The 20,520-nt window shown below is 40.0% G+C and overlaps 1 protein-coding gene across 3 annotated transcripts in view; it reads right to left on the bottom strand.

Annotated features, from left to right (window-relative positions):
* Nucleotides 1–20,520, bottom strand: part of SLIT3 (slit guidance ligand 3) — an 878,603-nt gene that overhangs the window by 201,417 nt on the left and 656,666 nt on the right. For all 3 annotated transcript variants that reach the window (XM_075344498.1, XM_075344497.1, XM_075344499.1), the window contains one exon: nucleotides 17,475–17,638. In XM_075344498.1, the coding sequence (XP_075200613.1) occupies nucleotides 17,475–17,638 (164 nt within the window). The remainder of the gene's footprint in view (nucleotides 1–17,474; nucleotides 17,639–20,520) is intronic.

The following is a 20,520-nucleotide window of genomic DNA, read 5'->3' on the forward strand; positions in this document are numbered from 1 at the left end:
TGAGATATATTGAAGCGTGTGTAGCGGGCTTAAGGTAATATTCTCTGATGAGTCTAATTTTCAGCTTTTCCCAACACCTGGTCGTCTAATAGTTAGACAGAGACCTGGAGAGGCGTACAAGCCACAGTGTCTTGCACCCACTATGAAATTTGGTGGAGGATCAGTGATGATCTGGGGATGCTTCAGCAAGGCTGGAATTGGGCAGATTAAACTTTGCGAAGGACGTATGAGTCAACCTACATACAAGGTTATCCTGGAAAAACAGTTGCTTCCTTCTGCTTAGGCAATGTTCCCAAACTCTGAAGACTAGTTTTTCCAGCAAGACAATGCAGCATGCCACACAGCTAGGTCAATTAATGTGTGAATGAAGGACCACCACATCAAAACCCTGTTATGGCCAGCCCAATCTCCAGACCTGAACCCCATTGAAAACCTATGGAATGTAATCAAGAGGAAGATGGATAGTCACAAGCCATCAAACAAAGAACAGCTGCTTAAATGTTTGCACCAGGACTCGGGAGTGGCATAAGGTCACCCAAAAGAAGTGTGAAAGACTGGTGGAAAGCATGCCAAGATGCAGGAAAGCTGTGATTAAAAATCATGGTTATTCCACAAAATATTGGTTTCTGAACTCTTCCTGAGTTAAAACATTATTAGTATTGTTGTTTCTAAATGATTATGAACTTGTTTTCTTTGCATTCTTTGACGTCTGAAATCAATGCAATTCTTTGTTATTTTGACCATTTCTCATTTTCACAAAATAAATACAAAATGTATTGCTTGGAAATTCAGAGACATGCTGTCAGTAGTTTGTAGAATAAAAGGACAATTTACATTTTTCTCAAAAATATACCTATAAAGAGAAAAATCTGAAAAACTGAACAATTTGCAGTGGTCTCTTAATTTTTGCCAGAATGGTATATATACATGCACATACATACATACACACGCCTCACTGACAGCATGCCAAGGGTGTAGCGCTGCTTATTCTTCTGCAGGTGGCGCTCATATTCAAGTGGATAAATATAAATATTTTGAATATTTTATTTCCATTTTTTCATCATTTATATATCATTAACATGGTTCCAAGACTTTTCCTTCTTGAAGGTGCAATTTTAATGTTGAGGAGCGTATGTTTAACATACTGTGTAAAATTTACCATAGAGTAGAAAATTCTAATAAAATCATATCTGTATAAACTACCGTAATAGTACAATCCAATTTTTGATCCAAAATTGCATCCAATATTGAGGTCAAGAGCCATTTTGACAATTTCTCTGGTTTGCTTGTTATTTTTTCTTTTGATAAGCAAATGCTATATGGTTTTAAGTGCATGATGCCTTTTTGTTGAAACTGTAGTTTATCTCTTGTGGTATGAGAAGGATTTGTCACAGTATTTTTCTCCCACTCAGGCCGGGTTCCCACAATCAGGATTAGCAGCGTTTTCGACTTAGCATTTTCCGCTGCGTTGTATAGTACAAGCACAGTGGATGGGAGTCATAGAAATCTTATGCCCACTGTGCTTCTATTGTAGGGACAGTAAACTCACCATCGGCGCTGCAATCCAAGTCACCGCATGTACACAGCATGTCAATTTATGCTTGCAGAGATGCTAGTGTTCTCAGGGGGGAGAATACACCCAGAAGCCTGATCGTGGGCATAGACACTGTGTTCTCTGGCAGAGAACACTCTCGTCTCCACAAGATGGATGACATTGCGTCTAGAACGTAGTGTCATTTGGATTATGTGGATGTACCCTAAAATTTGGAGTGTGGAAAATCCAATCAACATGATAAAAATGTCCAAGATCAGTATAATTTCAAGTGATATTATTACTTTGCATTACTGAGGTTCCATACTGCACTGGTTCTTAGGTGCAGCCTGGATTCACAGCTGTTGTTTTTTTTTACTTATTACACACCATGCCACATATACAGAAAAAAAATATGAAAAGAACACATGCAGATTTTCCAAATATACACATTTAGTAAAATGTTCCCACAACTGCATCCATGAAATTCCGCACTGTTGCAACATTCACATAAGATTTTCAACGCTCAAACATTTATTAAAAAATTCTTATCTAAACCACAACAGGTAGCGGGAGCCAAACTTTCATCAAAAAGACATTATGACCTGAAAACCGTATATTATGTAACCACATTGTGTAAATGCAAATAGTGCACATTGACTAGCTAATGTCACAGATTGGACAACCTCTAACTTTCCATGCAGCCAATTCTGTCTATAATGTTAAAATGGTGTTCAAAGGTGACCATATGCTTTAATGAGGTTATATATTTTTTCTGTGTCATCAATTCATGTCAATGACGTATTGGAGCACATGCACACATAAATCTTATTTGATAGTACCCATGGGAAGACCCTATTTTTTGTAGTAGGGATCCCAGAATTTACTGCATATTGCCCAAGTGCCAGTCAATAAAAAATACTACTGAAAAGTCCTTTAGTATTACACACAAATTAAACCATGTCATTAATCACCTCACCATAATATAGACATAGTAATGCTAAGTTAAAGAGGTTTGCCACTACTAATGTGATCTCGTTTCTTTTGTCCTAACTCTTCCTAACTAAGACTTTCCTACTAGTGTTCTGCTACCTACTCAGCTCCTGTAAACGTATCTTTAAGAGGGTCATAAATCTCTTATTGTTGTTATAACTTTGATCCTTCTGGCTGCAGATTGGAATCAGACCAAGTGAGCAGGGATTAGTCACTGGTGGGGGAGGGGATGCCTCTCTGCGGTGAGGTGCTTTCATGTGACAAGCGCTGTGACATGCCAATCCTTAGATAGTATATCACGTCAGATGATCAGCACATCGCGGTGCTTGTCACATAAAAGCACCACACTGTAATGAAGGCTGAAAGGAGAATGAAGTGTGATCTGGGCATGCGTGCCCTGTTTGCTGTCACTCACTGTTATGGGTGACAGTCCTGTGGTGTCCGGCAATAGAAGGTCACTTTGGCTGTGCAAAATGCTCCTTGACTTTCTATTGTTCCTGCTGTCAGTATTCAGTGTACTAGGTATCTCCTCTGCTGGGTTTTTATCCTTTTCCCTTTAAGACCCAGTGAAACTCCTCTTCTATTCTGCTGCTAATCATCTGTATTTCCCCTTGGGTTTAAATACCCTCATTTTCCCTGGACTTGTGCTGGTGTTATTTAGTTCATTCAAGTTCTCGATGCAAGCAGTCGACTTGCACTCATCTCATCTGTGGTATGGTTGCTGAAACTTTGCTGAACTTCTACCTGAGTCATCTGTGGATAAGTAGTTCATGCCCTTTATCCCTGTGTGTCCTCCTTGTGTCTTCTTTAGTGTTTTGTGGGGTTGATGAAGAGCTCATCCCACCTGTTCCCTATTTAGGGCCCAGCACTAGGCATACCTATGGTCAGGTATCCAAAACCTATCTAGGGTGATGAGGCTCCCTAAGACCCAGCGGCAGATTTGGTCAGGGGACACCATCCCCCCCTTCCCTAGATCTAGAGTTTCCCATCCATTTTGCAGTTTTCTTGGTACTTCCCCGTACCTAGCATGACACATACAAAGAGGCAGCTCCGTAACTACTAGTGATGTGCCCTGCACAGTTGGTCCAATTTCGGTCTGCAGCAGGAAGCATCAAAGCTACAACAACAATAAAAGGTAATAATGACCTACTTAGAGATACACAGGAACAGGGTAAGCAGCAAAAGTATGTTAGGAAATTGTTAGTTAGGAAGAGTTAGGATAAGAGAAACGGGGGCAGATTAGTACTGAAAAACCTCTTTAAGCCAAATGCACTGAGTTTGTAATCTGGTGGTATCTCCAGTGACGGAAAGCTGAGTATTACTAATGCAATAGAAAAAAAAATCATTAGGTGAAAACATGGCTCTCTTTTATCTGGACCACTGTATCTCTCATTTTTATGTTCTGGAAAAAAAAACAAAAAATCATTTCATATTTGGTTGCAATAACCCCAACTTTCATCTGGGGTGGAATTGATGAATGAGTACCAAATATGAGCAAGCAGATATTGTCACAAGTCAACAAATGGAGCTAGCAAATGACATGCTTGTGTATTGTTATGTTTTATAACTAAATATTTTTGAGGTTATAATGAAATGTTTTTATCAGATTTAATATCCTCTTGAAAATGTTTTCTCACCTTAAAAGTAGAAGAATCCCAGCATGCCATGCGGCAGGAAAGTATGTGGCCTTCCATGGTGCTTGACAGAACCATGTTCAATTTGTATTGTTCTACCACATGGTTAGATCAAGCACAAAGGAAAACCTCATTAAGAGTCATAGCCAGTGTTAAGCAGCACTAGAGAAAGAAAGATGTGAAGAAAAGCATGGAAGAGAGCAAGCTGTAGACCTAAGACAGCTGACCCTTCCACTATAAGGAAACGCCTCAGACGGTTCATCATTAAAGGAGCAGCCTGTTTTTGGATCGGTTAGATGTAGATGCAACAGAATATTATTGTCACTCAGGATACAGATTTGCTTTTCCGGCATATGAAAGCCTTAAAGGAAAATATTTGTAATGGCACAAACAAAATAACATTCAAGCCCTGTATTCCGTACATGTGACACACGTATCACTTAAAGCAAATATCCACCTTTGAACACTACTTTGACATAACTTTTTATGTAAGTTTACAGAATTATTTGAGGATTCATTTTTCAATATACTTCTATAACAATTAGAGCATGATTTTTTAAATTATCCCCTTAGTAATGGAGCAAATTTTGATTTTCATGACCAATATCACAATTCTGACTAGTCTTCCTTTACGACGCTATAACTCTTCAACGCTTCAATGGATCCCGGTGACATTATGTTTTCGTGACATATTGTACTTCACGATAGTGGTAAATTTTGTATATTTTCTGCGTTTATTTGTGAAAGAAATCAGAAATTTGGCCAATATTTTAAAAATGTCACAATTTTCAAACTTTGAATTTTTTTCCCTTAAAAGCTATGTCACATAAAATAATTAATAAATAAGATTTCTCACATGTCTACTGTACATCAGCACAGTTCTTCAACAATATGTATATATACATATATATATTTTTTTAAATTAATATATATATATATATATATATATATATATATATATATATATATATATATGCGCAGCGAAGGAAATAATTATCATATCCCTTGCTGATTTTGTAAGTTTACCCACTGAAAATGACATGGAGAGTCGATAATTTTAAGGGTAGGTTAAATTTAACAGTGAGAGATAGAATATCCAAAATAAAATCCAGAAAATCACATTGCATAAATTATAAAAATGTTTTTGCATTTTGCAGTGAAATAATTATTTGATCCCCTACCAACCATTAAGAGTTCTGGCTCCTGCAGACACTCCTAATCAACTTGTTACCTGCATTAAAGACAGCTGTCTTAAATTGTCACTGTATAAAAGACTCCTATCCACAGACTCAATTAATCAGTCAGACTCTAACCTCTACAACATGGGCAAGACCAAAAAGCTTTCTAAAGATGTCAGGGACAAGATCATAGACCTGCACAAGGCTGGAATGGGCGACAAAACAATAAGTAAGATGCTGGGTGAGAAGGAGACAACTGTTGGTGCAATAGTAAGAAAATGGAAGAAATACAAAATGACTGTCAATTGACATTGATCTTGGGCTCCATGCAAAATCTCGCCTCGTGGGGTATCCAGGATCATGAGGAAGGTGAAAAATCAGTCGAAAACTACACGGGGGGAACTTGTTAATAATCTCAAGGTAGCTGGGACCATTGTCACCAAGAAAATCACTGGTAACACATTACAGTGGATCACTTTTTCATAGCGGCTATCATTGGTTCATATTCGGTTATGAGTTATTACATGGATTTGGTCTGCTCATTAGATGTTCTGTTCAGAAGAGTCCCCTAGACATTTACACCTGTTCCTTCACTGCCATATCTCATGTATTTATTCGGTGACATCTGCCTGACAATCTTTTCACATACATGGAACAACTTATCATTTACACACGCAATTTAGGAGTATTACAGTGATACAGATAAATTCTGCTTCATTAACAGCGGTTCAGAATTCTAGTCTGAATCTAAGTCCTAGTTCAGCGCTACTCTCATATCCCCAGACTAATCTGAAACAAAGAAAAAAAATTTGTGTGCATGCCAAAATGTTCTGTCAGCGACAAGTTGTAAACCAAGAGCTTGGTATGATAGGTCTCCTCGAATGTGAAAGGATGTCTAAAGGTTTCATAGTTTAGAAAGCTGCACATTGCTCTTCTGCATCCGGTTAAGGAAAGAACAAGACCTTGCAAGACTCTGCCCACCACAATGGTCAATTGTCACACTATTTCTGTTTTACTATTAAGCAGGTGGGCATTTCCACCCCACTGTCTGGCCCTACACTAAAGGTACTACGTTTAAAAAAAAAAAAAATTAGGACATCTTCCTTAAAATAGAATACAACAAATTGCATTTAGCCTCCAATGACTCCAATGATGGAAAGAAAAAAAAAAGATCTGAGAATATATACATATATAAAATAAGTTTAAATTATATGCAGACATAAAATACATAATGCTTTTAAAAGAAAGTGCACAAATTAAGGTCATAATGAATGATACATACATAGCTAAAAGCTCTATTTTCATTATAGATGCTGAAAGTAAAGCACCATGGCCATTTTTAGTAGATTCATTGAAACCAATGGCGGCAGAATATAATGAAAACCGCTTTAACGCTGATTTTATTCATTGTTCAGAAATGTTTTATTTATTCTACTCCATCACTATGCTTTCACAAAAGTAGGGGGTGTAATAAGCTTAGATGTAAGGGACCTATACTGTACTGCAGAACAGTAAAAGACAGAACTTTAAGGTGTAATATCTGTGCCGGTTCCTGGTTTGACCACTAGGCAGCACCACACTGTTACTGCAGGTGATGCTCGATAGCATCAATCCTATTTTATTCCAGGGACTTTTGGTTCAGTCCAGTCTGGAAGCTACAGGGTTAATCTGTTATGATTTCTGTCTGGGTGGGGCTGCTCTATATAAACTCTAGAGAGTCAGTTCCCACTGCCAGTCAATATTCTATCCTGGTTTGTGCCTCTGTCCTGTGTTTGACCTTTTAATTACGGTTCATGACCTCAGCTTGACATTTGACTTCCCATTTGTTTTTTTATTCTGTTCCTAACGTGAGCTCCTGGATATGACCCAGCTTTCTGGCTATCTTTCTTGGCAGCTTGCGCTACCAAACAGCAGCTGACTCTGCGGCTTTTACCCAGGGACTTCTGTTTAAGTCCAGATCCTTGTACAGGGGTTAAAGGATGAAGGCCAGGGCAACCCCTGGGTTATGGGAAACAGAGTAGCTTGTGCCAAGCCTGTTTGTGATAGCCATTTTGGAAGTTCCAGGTGACTACTAACAGTGCAAGTGTGACATAAGACATACTTAACCAGTTGAGAAAACTGATGGTTTAATGACGGATAAGTGCGTTTACCATTTTTACTGATATTGCAAAATTATATTTGTGCCATACATTATTGTAAATAATATTTATAAAATTTGGATTTTATATACATATAGGCCCTGATTCATCATCTGCGTATATTTTTAAGTTATTTTTGTTATTTTGTCGAGGTATTTGCTGATGTTTATTGTGCCAAATTCATCAAAATGGTGAACGTGGGTCATGAATTTGGAGCAAAGTAAAAGATTGGCTTTTTAGTGCTAAAAACTATTTTTGTAACTTTTTGAGCAGGGAATGCAGTTTTTTCTAAATGTTACAGAATGTGTGACTTTTGGGAAGATGTGTTAAAACTACACTAGGGAGGTAACGGGAGTAGGGAGGCGCTAGATTTTGCAACTGTTTAATAAGTTGCAATTGAAGAATCAACTGAAAATTTCTAGATCCACCACAATTTCGGACAGCAGGAGAAAAGCAGGTTTAAATACCGCGCCAAACCACAGGAGTACAAATGAAATTAATAGATCTCTTTTCTTTATTTTCACAGGTCTACGCGTTTCAAGGACATATCCGAATACTCTGTATTCTCTGCATTTGTCCTGAGGAAGAGGACGGATATGTCCTTGAAACGCGTAGACCTGTGAAAATAAAGAAAAGAGATCTATTAATTTCATTTGTACTCCTGTGGTTTGGCGCGGTATTTAAACCTGCTTTTCTCCTGCTGTCCGAAATTACTCCGTTTGGCGGGACTGCTGCCTTCCACGTTACTTTTATGCTGACAAAGGGGTTGTGACTGTCACAACCACATCAGGTGAGTGTCCCTTCTTACATTCACCTCACATTGTTATACCGGGTAAGACCCTATTTGCGCCTTTTTTTCCCACAGCCTTTTTTGCTTTAGATCCACCACAAAGCAGAAAAACAAAAAACAGGAGAGAAGATATAAAATAGACTTCAATATAGGCGCAAGTAAAATGATGAATTAGGTGCAAATAAAAAAAAGAAACAAAACAGAAAACAAAACAAAAAGACAGGCGCAAAGGCAATGATGAAGGCGGGCATACTTAGACAGCACTTCGAGTGCTATATTATGCAGATGCTACATATATTTGCTTTTTATTTCTTTATATTTCATTATGTAATTTGATATTTTAATGACATATGCTTTGCAAACAGGCTGGGTGACATATATAGAAATAAGAATACACACTAAATCTTTTTTCCCATTTTATCTTATTATTATTATTATTATTAATAATTATTATAGCGCCATTTATTCCATGGCGCTTTACATGTGAAAGGGGTATACAAATAGGGACAAGTACAATATCATAAACAATACAAGGCCAGACTGGTACAGGAGGAGAGAGGTCCCTGCATAGATGTAAATCTAATAAAATCCACTATTTTGAAATAATGATGTATAGGACAAGGAGTGTAGAACTTACCACACACGGGCCCAGATTCATCAAGACTGGTGTTTTTCACGCCGATCTTAATGATAGGGCGGGATTGAGAGTAAGGCGCTAATTCAATAAAAGGCACATGCCTCTTAAAGAATCCACAGCTTCTTAAAAGTGGTGTTTGTTTACTTCTGCGCCTCACAGCAAACCTTACTCCAGTTGCCGAATTTGATGAGCGGTGGTTGGCACACCCCAGTTATGCTCCACCTCTGCCCATTTTGTCAGAGTTGGACAAAAATGATGTGAGAATGCAAAAATATTACCAATATAGTGCACCCCAGTATTGCGCCAAAACACTGTTACTTTTCAAAGCTTTATATGCCAGAATTCTGGTGTACAAACATTGATGAATTGGGTCCATTGATTTATGATGGTACTTTCTCGTGCCATCCCATACTCTAGGTGCCATTAACCAAACAAATCACTGGAAGACACATTGGAGGCAATATGTAATCAGTGCTACAGCAGAAGAATAGTTTATATGTCAAGCTGTGCTTAGTTTGAGAAATGCATGCTACATTAACTTTTTTTTTCATTTATATTGATAATACACAACAGATTGTGTTCCTCCAATGTTTATCATCTTCCACAACACAATGTAATAATCAAGACTAAATACCCATGAACGGCATGACGCCATGCACGTCTGTTGAGCAGAGTCTCATGACAGTCTTTGTATAGGTTACATAGAAGATTTACTGAGCCAAGTAGAAATGTTCGTACAACAGGTTTTGTACCTGGTGAAAGAACTATTTATGTATGTGCTGCTATTCAGACTGTTTCTGACCAGAAAGAAGACATTGTTAATAAACATGCCGGCACATTGATTTCCTTTGTTTAGCTCAAAGGCAAGAATGATTTTGGAAGCAATTACTGGAAGATATGTGCTTCGTACAGGTGGGATCTGAGTCGAATGTTCATTGTTGTAGACAAACCTCTAATTAATCATATTCAATAAGGGAAGGTCCAGGGTCAGAATAAGGAAAACACGTAAGGAGCTTTCAACAAGTTATGTTGAACTGGACACAATGTAATGTACACAATGAAATAGCGGCTGCAGAGCAGAATAAAACATCTCTCTTTTTATTTTGACTCTCTGTTGTGGAAATATTAGTAATCAAAGTATTTGGCACCAAATGAGTTAACATTTGCTATGTCCAGCTATCATATAATGAGATAAAAGTATTTCCTTACAGCTGCAGGAAATGTGCCCTCTAAAAGTGTCTATATTGATAGTAATGCCCAAAATCTTATAACATATTCGTAATTCCTTCTGTAAAATGAAATATGTCTCCCACTAAATTTATACACACAGATCTATACATACTGTATATATATATATATATATACAGTTAGGTCCAGAAATATTTGGACAGTGACACAAGTTTTGTTATTTTAGCTGTTTACAAAAACATGTTCAGAAATACAATTATATATATAATATGGACTGAAAGTGCACACTCCCAGCTGCAATATGAGAGTTTTCACATCCAAATCGGAGAAAGGGTTTAGGAATCATAGCTCTGTAATGCATAGCCTCCTCTTTTTAAAGGGACCAAAAGTAATTGGACAAGGGACTCTAAGGGCTGCAATTAACTCTGAAGGTGTCTCCCTCGTTAACCTGTAATCAATGAAGTAGTTAAAAGGTCTGGGGTTGATTACAGGTGTGTGGTTTTGCATTTGGAAGCTGTTGCTGTGACCAGACAACATGCGGTCTAAGGAACTCTCAATTGAGGTGAAGCAGAACATCCTGAGGCTGAAAAAAAAGAAAAAATCCATCAGAGAGATAGCAGACATGCTTGGAGTAGCAAAATCAACAGTTGGGTACATTCTGAGAAAAAAGGAATTGACTGGTGAGCTTGGGAACTCAAAAAGGCCTGGGCATCCACGGATGACAACAGTGGTGGATGATCGCCGCATACTTTCTTTGGTGAAGAAGAACCCGTTCACAACATTACCTGAAGTCCAGAACACTCTCAGTGAAGTAGGTGTATCTGTCTCTAAGTCAACAGTAAAGAGAAGACTCCATGAAAGTAAATACAAAGGGTTCACATCTAGATGCAAACCATTCATCAATTCCAAAAATAGACAGGCCAGAGTTAAATTTGCTGAAAAACACCTCATTAAGCCAGCTCAGTTCTGGAAAAGTATTCTATGGACAGATGAGACAAAGATCAACCTGTACCAGAATGATGGGAAGAAAAAAGTTTGGAGAAGAAAGGGAACGGCACATGATCCAAGGCACACCACATCTTCTGTAAAACATGGTGGAGGCAACGTGATGGCATGGGCATGCATGGCTTTCAATGGCACTGGGTCACTTGTGTTTATTGATGACATAACAGCAGACAAGAGTAGTCGGATGAATTCTGAAGTGTACCGGGATATACTTTCAGCCCAGATTCAGCCAAATGCCGCAAAGTTGATCGGACGGCACTTCATAGTACAGATGGACAATGACCCCAAGCATAAAGCCAAAGCTACCCAGGAGTTCATGAGTGCAAAAAAGTGGAACATTCTGCAATGGCCAAGTCAATCACCAGATCTTAACCCAATTGAGCATGCATTTCACTTGCTCAAATCCAGACTTAAGACGGAAAGACCCACAAACAAGCAAGACCTGAAGGCTGCGGCTGTAAAGGCCTGGCAAAGCATTAAGAAGGAGGAAACCCAGCGTTTGGTGATGTCCATGGGTTCCAGACTGAAGGCAGTGATTGCCTCCAAAGGATTCGCAACAAAATATTGAAAATAAAAATATTTTGTTTGGGTTTGGTTTATTTGTCCAATTACTTTTGACCTCCTAAAATGTGGAGAGTTTGTAAAGAAATGTGTACAATTCCTACAATTTCTATCAGATATTTTTGTTCAAACCTTCAAATTAAACGTTACAATCTGCACTTGAATTTTGTTGTAGAGGTTTCATTTCAAATCCAATGTGGTGGCATGCAGAGCCCAACTCGCGAAAATTGTGTCACTGTCCAAATATTTCTGGACCGAACTGTATATATATCTATATATATATATATATATATATATATATATATAACATATAAAGCTGAATGTGTGTATGTGTGTGTGTGTGTGTGTGTGTGTGTGTGTGTCCGGGATTGGCATCTGCACCGTCGCAGCTACAGCCACAAAATTTTGCACACTCACACGTCTGGACCCCAAGAGCATCATAGGCTATGTTTTATGGGGAAATTTTAACCCCGCGCTTTACAGTTATTCGCCAAAAAACCTGCCTCCATTAAAGCGAATGGAGCTGGAAGCCACAGTGCAGCCAGAACTTCAGAAGAATGTGCAGCCACGCCCTTATATGGAATGTTGGCGTGTCACAATGCAGCCAGGGAAAGATACAGACATAGACAGGGAAAGAGGCAGGCACAGACAGGGTAAAAAACAGACATAGACAGGGTAAGAGACAGACACAAAGAGACAGACACAAAGAGACAGACTGACAGGGAAAAAGACAGACACAGACAAAGAGACAGAGACAGACACAGGGAAACAGACAGACAGGGAAAGAAAGGGAAAGAGACAGGGTAAGAGACAGACAAAGACAGGTAAAGAGACATATAAAGAGACAGACACAGGGAAAGAAACAGAGGGAAAGAGGGAAAGAGACAGACAGGAAAGAAAGGGAAAGAGACAGAAAGGGAAAGAGATAGACAGGGAAAGAGACAGACAGGGAAAGTGACAGAGATAGATAGGGAAAGAGACAGACAGGGAAAGTAACAGAGATAGATAGACAGACAGGGGAAGAGATAGATAGACAGACAGGGAAAGAGATTGAGACAGATGGAGAAAGAGACAGAGAAAGTCAGAGACAGACAGGGAAAGAGACAGACAGACAAAGAGATAGAGAGAGAGACAGAGAGATATATACAGAGGGGGAGACAGACAGAGAATGGGAGAGAAACAGAGAGACAGGTACTATCCCGGGCGTTAATACATTCTATTAATACATTCTATCCCGGGAATGTTAATACATTCTATTTTGTTAACAACAGTTATTAACCCGGGCAAAGCCGGGTAGTACAGCTATTATTTATATATATTTTTATATATATATATATATATATATATATATATATATATACACACACACATGCACTGTGCCTGTGCCTTAAAGCACTATTAATACCCAGTTGCCTTTATCACATTTTTTCGTATTACACCCACAAACTTGAATGTATTTTATAAGGATTTGTAATATACCAACAAAAAGTATTTGTGGTGTGTAATGGCAATGACACATGGTCTAGATATTTTTAAAATATAAATCTGTAAATTGTGACATGCATTTGTATTCAGCCCCCAGTAGTTGATAGCCTTAACACTAGAAGTCCAAGAGAGGGGTCATTTAATATTTCTACCTTTGGAACCTAGAGAGCTCGAAATTTCTGGGTCTTCTAGTGTTAAATAAAATCTTGAGTGACCAAATGCCTTCAGAAGTCATCTAATTAGTAAATTTAGTCAACCTATGTGTATTCTCGGTATAACTACAGCTGTTCTGTGAAGGCATCAGACGTTTGTGTGAGAACATTGAGGAGCAAACAGCAGCATGAAAACCAAAGAACACACCAGATTGGTCAGGGTAAAGTTGTGGGAAGAGTAAAGCAGGGATAGGTTCTAAAAAAATAACCAAGCTCTGAACATCTAACAGAGAACTGTTCCAATCTTTATCTATAAATGGAAGGAATATGGCACAACTGCAAACCTACCAAGACATGGCTGTCCACCTAAATTGACATCCCAAGCAAGAAAAACCCTAATTAGAGATGCAGTTGAGAGGCCCATGGTCACTCTGGAGGGGCTACAGAAATCCACAGTTTAGGTGGGAGAAACTGTCCATAAGACAACTATTAGTCATATACTCTACAAATCTGATCTTAAAGTAAAAGTGGCAAGAAGAAAGTAACTTTTAAAAGCAAGCCATATGAAGTCCCAGTTACAGTTTGCAAAAAGCAATGTAGGGGACACATCGTGTGGAAGTAGGTGCTCTGATCAAATGAGACCAAAGTAGAACTTTTTAGGCTCAATGCAAAATACTATGTGTTGCGGAAAACTAACACTGCACATTATCCAGAAAACACCATCCCCACTTGGTGGTGACATCATCATGCTGTGGGGAGGCTTTTCTTCAGCAAGGACTGGTCTGAGTTGATTGGAAGATGGATGGAGCTAAATACAGAGCAATCCTGGTGGAAAACCGGTGAGAGGGTGCAAAAGAATTGATATTGGCGAGTAGGTTCACCTTCTATCAAGACAGCAACCCTAAACATGTGGCTAGAACTACAATGGAATAGTTTAGAGCAAAGCACATTCATGTGTCTGAATGGCCCAGTTACAGTCCAGACCTAAATCCCATGAGAATCTGCCTTAAGACAGAAGCTCTCCGCCCAATCTCACTGAGCTTCAGCTAAGGGGTACTTTGCACACTACGATATCACAGGTGCGATGTCGGTGGGGTCAAATCGAAAGTGACGCACATCCGGCATCGCTGTCGATATCGTAGTGTGTAAATCCTTTATGATACGATTAACAAGCGCAAAAGCGTCGTAATTGTATCATCGGTGTAGTGTCCGACATTTCTATAATGTAGCTGCAGCGACGGCACAATGTTGTTCCTCGCTCCTGCGGCAGCAGACATCGCTGTGTGAGAAGCCGCAGGAGCGAGGAACATCAGCGTACCTGCGTCACCGCGGCTCATGCCGGCTATGCGGAAGGACGGAGGTGGGTGGGATGTTTAAGTCCCGCTCATCTCCGCCCCTCCGCTTCTATTGGCCGCCTGCCGTGTGACGTCACTGTGACGCCGCACGACCCGCCCCCTTAGTAAATAGGCGGTTCGCCGGCCAGAACGACGTCGCAGGGCAGGTGAGTACATGTGAAGCTGCCGTAGCGATAATGTTCACTACGGCAGCAATCACAAGATATCGCTACTGCGACAGGGGCGGGTACTATCGCTTGCGATGTCGTAGTGTGCAAAGTACCCCTAAGATGCATCAACAAAGATTGAGCAAAAAAGTCAGCCTGTAGATGTGCAAAGCTGGTAGAGACATACTTCAGAAGACAGCGGAAGGTGATCCTACAAAGTAATGACTCGGGGGCTGAATGTACTGTATGTGCACATCACAATTTTCAAATTTATAAAATTTATATTTTTAAAATATATTGAAGACCATGTATTATTTCCTTTACTCTTCACAAATACTTGCTACTTTTTGTTGGTATATTTCATAAAATACCATAGAGATACAAAATTAATTGTAAGTGTAAACGTGAAAAACATTTGGAAAAGTTCATGCGATATGAATATTTTTTAAGGCACTGTGTGTGTATAATATAAACACAGATAAATAGAGAGAGAGGTGATGGTTCAGTCTGATTAATATACAAACAAGTTTATCTGAATTATGGCATCATAGTTCTTATCTAATGTGCACCAATACTTTTGAAATGACTGGCACCAAATCAACATCTGCTGAAATATTCATACATAATCATTTACTGTAAATGAAGAGATATTGGTAAAATCTAGCTTTGTCATTTAAGGGTAACAGATAGCAATATTTTCTTGATGGGCTCTAACAAAAGTCAGTAGGGTCCATTAAATGTTCAAAAAAGGATCTGCATTGCTATCACAGCGCTGCTCTAAACGGTGTGAACAGACCCTTTAAGGGGTTGTGCACTAATAGGACAACGCTTTCTGATTACATATTTCCCCCAGGTAAAATAATAAAGACTATACTCACCTCTCATACCGGTGCCCTTCCAGCGGTGTGGAGGATTGTGGTGCCGGAGCTCACATAGGGTTGTGATGTTACACAAGCTCTTCATCCAATCAGCGCCAGCTTCCTTCTTCCCACCTTCGGACCAATTGAATAATCAACAGGAAGTGAGCACAGCGGCTGCACTCACTTCTTATTTCTGTTTAGTATAAAGGCAGGGATACAGAGGCCAGCACTGATTGGACGCATGGTTTGTGTAATGTCACAATCCCACGTTAGCGCCGACACTACGATCCTGGACACTAGAAGAGTGCTGGAATGGGAGGTGAGTATAGTCTTTATTATTCACCTGGGGGAAACATGTGGAATCAGAAGCTATCTTTAGCTACCTTGGCTGCACTATAGACTTATTTTCTTGATCAAAGGGCTAGTCATTGGAAGCCAAGTGTACTCATTTTCACGATCAAAGGGCTAGGGACTGGAATCCAAATGTTTCTTCTCTAAATAATAATCTTAATGTGCAAGAAAAGTGGAAGTGTTATTATACAGATCACTAACTGCAGGAATTTTAAAAGGTATTTTTCCTCAAGACCACAAATTAGTCATATTAGTAAATCAGAAGTTAGAGGAGTAGTTCTAGTTTGGCAATTATTTACATAACATCAAGGAGTGCAGCCATATTGGATGCCACCATTGCATTATTGGAGCCTTAGCAACACGGTACATTAATATAACCTCCTGCTCTGTGGCCTCCCTTCTAACAGTCTCGCACCCCTACAATCTATTTTAAGCTATGCTGCCCGGCTAATCCACCTGTCCCCCCACTACTCCACAACCTCTTTTCTCTATCAATCCCTTCACTAGCTTCCCATTGCCCAACGACTCCAGTTCAAAACCCTAACAATGACATACAAAGCCATCCACAGCCTGTCTCCTCCCTACATCTGTGACCTAGTCTCCCGGTACTTACCTGCACGTAACCTTTGATCCTCACAAGATCTCCTCCTCTGCTCCCCTCTCATCTCCTCTTCCCACCATGGCATCCAAGATTTCTCCCGTGCCTTCCCCATACTCTGGAATACTCTGCCACAACATATCATACTCTCGCCTACCTTGACAAGCTTCAAAAGGAACCTGAAGACCCACCTCTTCCGACCAGCCTAAAACCTGCCGTAACCCTCAGTCTGATATAACGCCGAACAACCAGCTCTACCCTAACCTACTGTATCCTCACCTATTCCTTGTAGACTGTGAGCCCTCGCGGGCAGGGACCTCTATCCACCTGTACCAGTCTGTGCCTTGTATTGTTTATGATTATTGTACTTGTCCCTATTATGTATACCCCTTTCACATGTAAAGCGCCATGGAATAAATATCGCTATAAAAATAAATAACAATAATATAATTTTTCTGGTATTTCATAATCTTATAAAAAATGGATGCTGAAACTGCCCTAATACTCTTAAGTTGAGCATGCTGACAAGAATGGCTGTGTATTTGTAATACTCAGAATCGGCCAAAGGTAGAACACTGAAAGTCTAAGTTGCTTTCCTGTAATATACTTGGAAGATTACATTTATGTTTACAAAATTAGGAAATAAAGTAACTAAGAAAAACAAGGTTTTTTTTTCTTCGTATTCTTTTTTTAAACCTATCCGTATAATTGATTTTGCTCAAGCCTAACTGAATTTACCAAATGTAATTTAAAAAGCTACTCAGTAATATCCATTACAGAAAACACTGTTTTTGCTGATTTGATTATAAGCCAATCTGGAAATGCTCATATCTTAATAGAAGTGACAGCCCTGGCCAGGGTAAATTAATTACCTGTACAACGGAACTTCTTGCTCTTGATTTGGCTGATGCGCTTGTTGGCAAGGCGGCGCGGGCTGGTGCATCGGGTACCACTGGTTTCTATTGGATTATCTTGCAGGTAATCAGCAAGCCACTTCAGATGGCAGTCACACATAAATGGGTTCTGCGCTAAATGTCTGGAGTAGAGACAGTAAGTGGAATCAGGGTGATTGTATCTTGATTTCATTTTTTTACAGTTAGATTAACAAATAACAGAAAAATCTGCTGTAATCTGCAGATCCTTCGTCAGAAATCCGAAACAGATTTCCTGGTTGAACCACTGAGGGTCTAGGCAATCTGAAGATGTTTTCAAATGTGTGTTTCGAAAAATCTGTGTCTATATGAATGGCAAAATGGATTTCCCATTAAAACAATTATTAGAAGTACAGGAGAAGACTATGTGTAATGAAAACTGTGTGTGGACATGCTCTTACAGGCATTTTGTGGGTACACAGACTAGTAAAACATTAATAAAGAAAAATCACAATCAGTTAAAATTCTGTTCTCTTCCGGAGTGGTCACATGGAGTTCAAAGCACAGACTAGAGAGAAACTTCCTGTTTGTGCTTTGAACTGAACATAGCCAGTCGGTCAAGTAAGGCAGGGCTCAGGGAGCAGCTCTTAGGGTACTGTCACACTTTAGCGATGCTCCAGCAATCCCACCAGCGATCTCACCTGGTCAGGATCGCTGTTGCGTCGCTACGTGGTCGCTGGTGAGCTGTCAATCAGGCAGATCTCACCAGCGACCAGTGACCAGCCCCCAGCGACGCGTGGAAGCGATGCTGCGCTTGGTAACTAAGGTAAATATCGGGTAACCAAGCGCTTGGTTACCCGATATTTAACTTGGTTACCAGCGCACACCGCTTAGCGCTGGCTCCCTGCACTCCTAGCCAGGGTACACATCGGGTTAATAAGCAAACAGCTTCGCTTATTTACCCGATATGTACTCTGGTTATGTGTGCAGGGAGCAGGGAGCCGGCGTCTGGAAGCTGCGGACGCTGGTAACCAAGGTAAATATCAGGTAAGCAAGCAAAGCACTTCGCTTGGTTACCCGATGTTTACCTTGGTTAAAGCTTACCGCAGGCTGCCAGACGCCAGCTCCCTGCTCCCTGTACATTCAGATCGTTGCTCTCTCGCTGTCAAACACAGCGATGTGTGCTTCACAGCGGGAGAGCAACGTCCAAAAAATGACCTAGAGCAGTGTGTAACGAGGAGCGATTTCACAGCAGGGGCCAGATTGTTGCTCAGTGTCACACACAGCAAGATCGCTAATGAGGTCACTGGTGCATCACAAAAACCGTGACTCAGCAGCGATCTCACTAGCAATCTCGCTATGTGAGAAGTACCCCTTAGAGTACTGTGTTCTGAATAATGATGTCACGGGAGGTTTGTGTGACTAGAAATGTGTACAGGGAGAGCAGAAGCCAGAGAAGTAGTGCAGGCTCCACTGAGCAGTCAAGAATTGCTCCCTGAAGTCTGTGTGGAATCAGAATCGGCAATTAGCCTTTTTTTGCACAATAAATTTCGTATGCAGCAAAGCTGAGACTGCAGGACAGTCTTGAGATAATGAATAGTATGTTACTTGTGAAAGTGTTGGGAAGTGATTTACCCTTCTTGAGATTGTATAAGAGTCTCAGGATGGTACCTTTTAAGTGGAGTTGCTGTAGGACAGCTACAACTCTGGCAGAGAAGATAGAGTGTATTGCCTCTTGGGAAATGTAGTTCAGAGGCAGATATGGATGTAAACAATAACAGACCATGAATGAATGGCTGCAGGGGCAGAAGGAGAGGAAAAAAGGGAAATATAATGGTAACAGGGGGATTTAGGGACTGATTACTTATTACTTATTTTTTATGCCTGGAAAACCCCTTTAAGGCCGGTGTCACACTTGCGAGTGCCTTGCGTGTATCTTGCGTGAGTCTCGCGTTGCATCACCTATCCCGGACTCACACTCTCCAGACAGGAGTGTCTCAGCTGCATAGAGATGCATGCAACTGACCCGCTCCTGTGAGTAGAGTGTGAGTCCGTGACGGGTGATGCAACGCGAGACTCGCGCGAGATACATGCGAGGCACTCGCAAGTGTGATACCGACCGAAGTTGCAGACTTTCAATCTTTTATCTTGCCAGATGTAATAATATTTCTAAAATGCTTTACTGTCTTTGAATGAAAGAGCACACGACAGATATGGTAACTTTTTTAGAAATGTTTTCAATTAGCTAAACATAGTGTAGAGTGGAGTGAAACATAAAGTACGTGTAGGGACATTCGTGGGGGATTAGCAAGTGGGCTCGAGAACTGAGAACATGACCCACTTCCTTTATTTTGTATAACCAAATAATTGAATGCATCATTCACTTTAATTCTTTGCTCTCTAGTATAGGGATGATATGTGTCTAAACATAATGCAATTGAAAACTGCAGGAAAATACATGTGCGCCAACCATCAATATATAGATAATTACCTGTTCTAGTACTGGAGTAAGTGATGGCAAATCCATATAATATGCCTTTGTTTCCTGATCAATAGTGATGTAATAGATAAGATCCTCATGATCTTTATTGTAAAGGAGATGCTGTGCTCCTTCTTAATGCACAGTAGTATTCCTGGCTGCTAAGTCAGCTATGCCGTAGTCCCCTAGCCAGAGGGACATTGTTACCTCAGCTATTGGGATCGGCCATTGTCCCAGAGGTCAGACCGGCACTGATTACATTATTCTGCTCTCCTGATACAGAAGTGCTGGCACCAGATAGGATCTGCACAATATATTGGTCTTCTCCATATTAAACTCCAAACAGCTTTGCAGAGGTCAAATAATGGTAACTAAGCTGTTCTCTCCTAACGGTGTCTTTAATGGAGCCCGTTCAACCAATGTAAGTGCATGTGCTGCTGCTAAATCTTCCAGAACATAAAATGGGACTTTCTGGAAGCTTTTTCGTAAATTAATCTTTATTGTGAATAACCATAAAATGTGAACTGTTCTAATACTTTCCACTTGAATAAAATTGAATTTTTCATC

This window comes from Anomaloglossus baeobatrachus, chromosome 4 (assembly GCF_048569485.1).
Source record: "Anomaloglossus baeobatrachus isolate aAnoBae1 chromosome 4, aAnoBae1.hap1, whole genome shotgun sequence".
NCBI lineage: Eukaryota > Metazoa > Chordata > Amphibia > Anura > Aromobatidae > Anomaloglossus > Anomaloglossus baeobatrachus.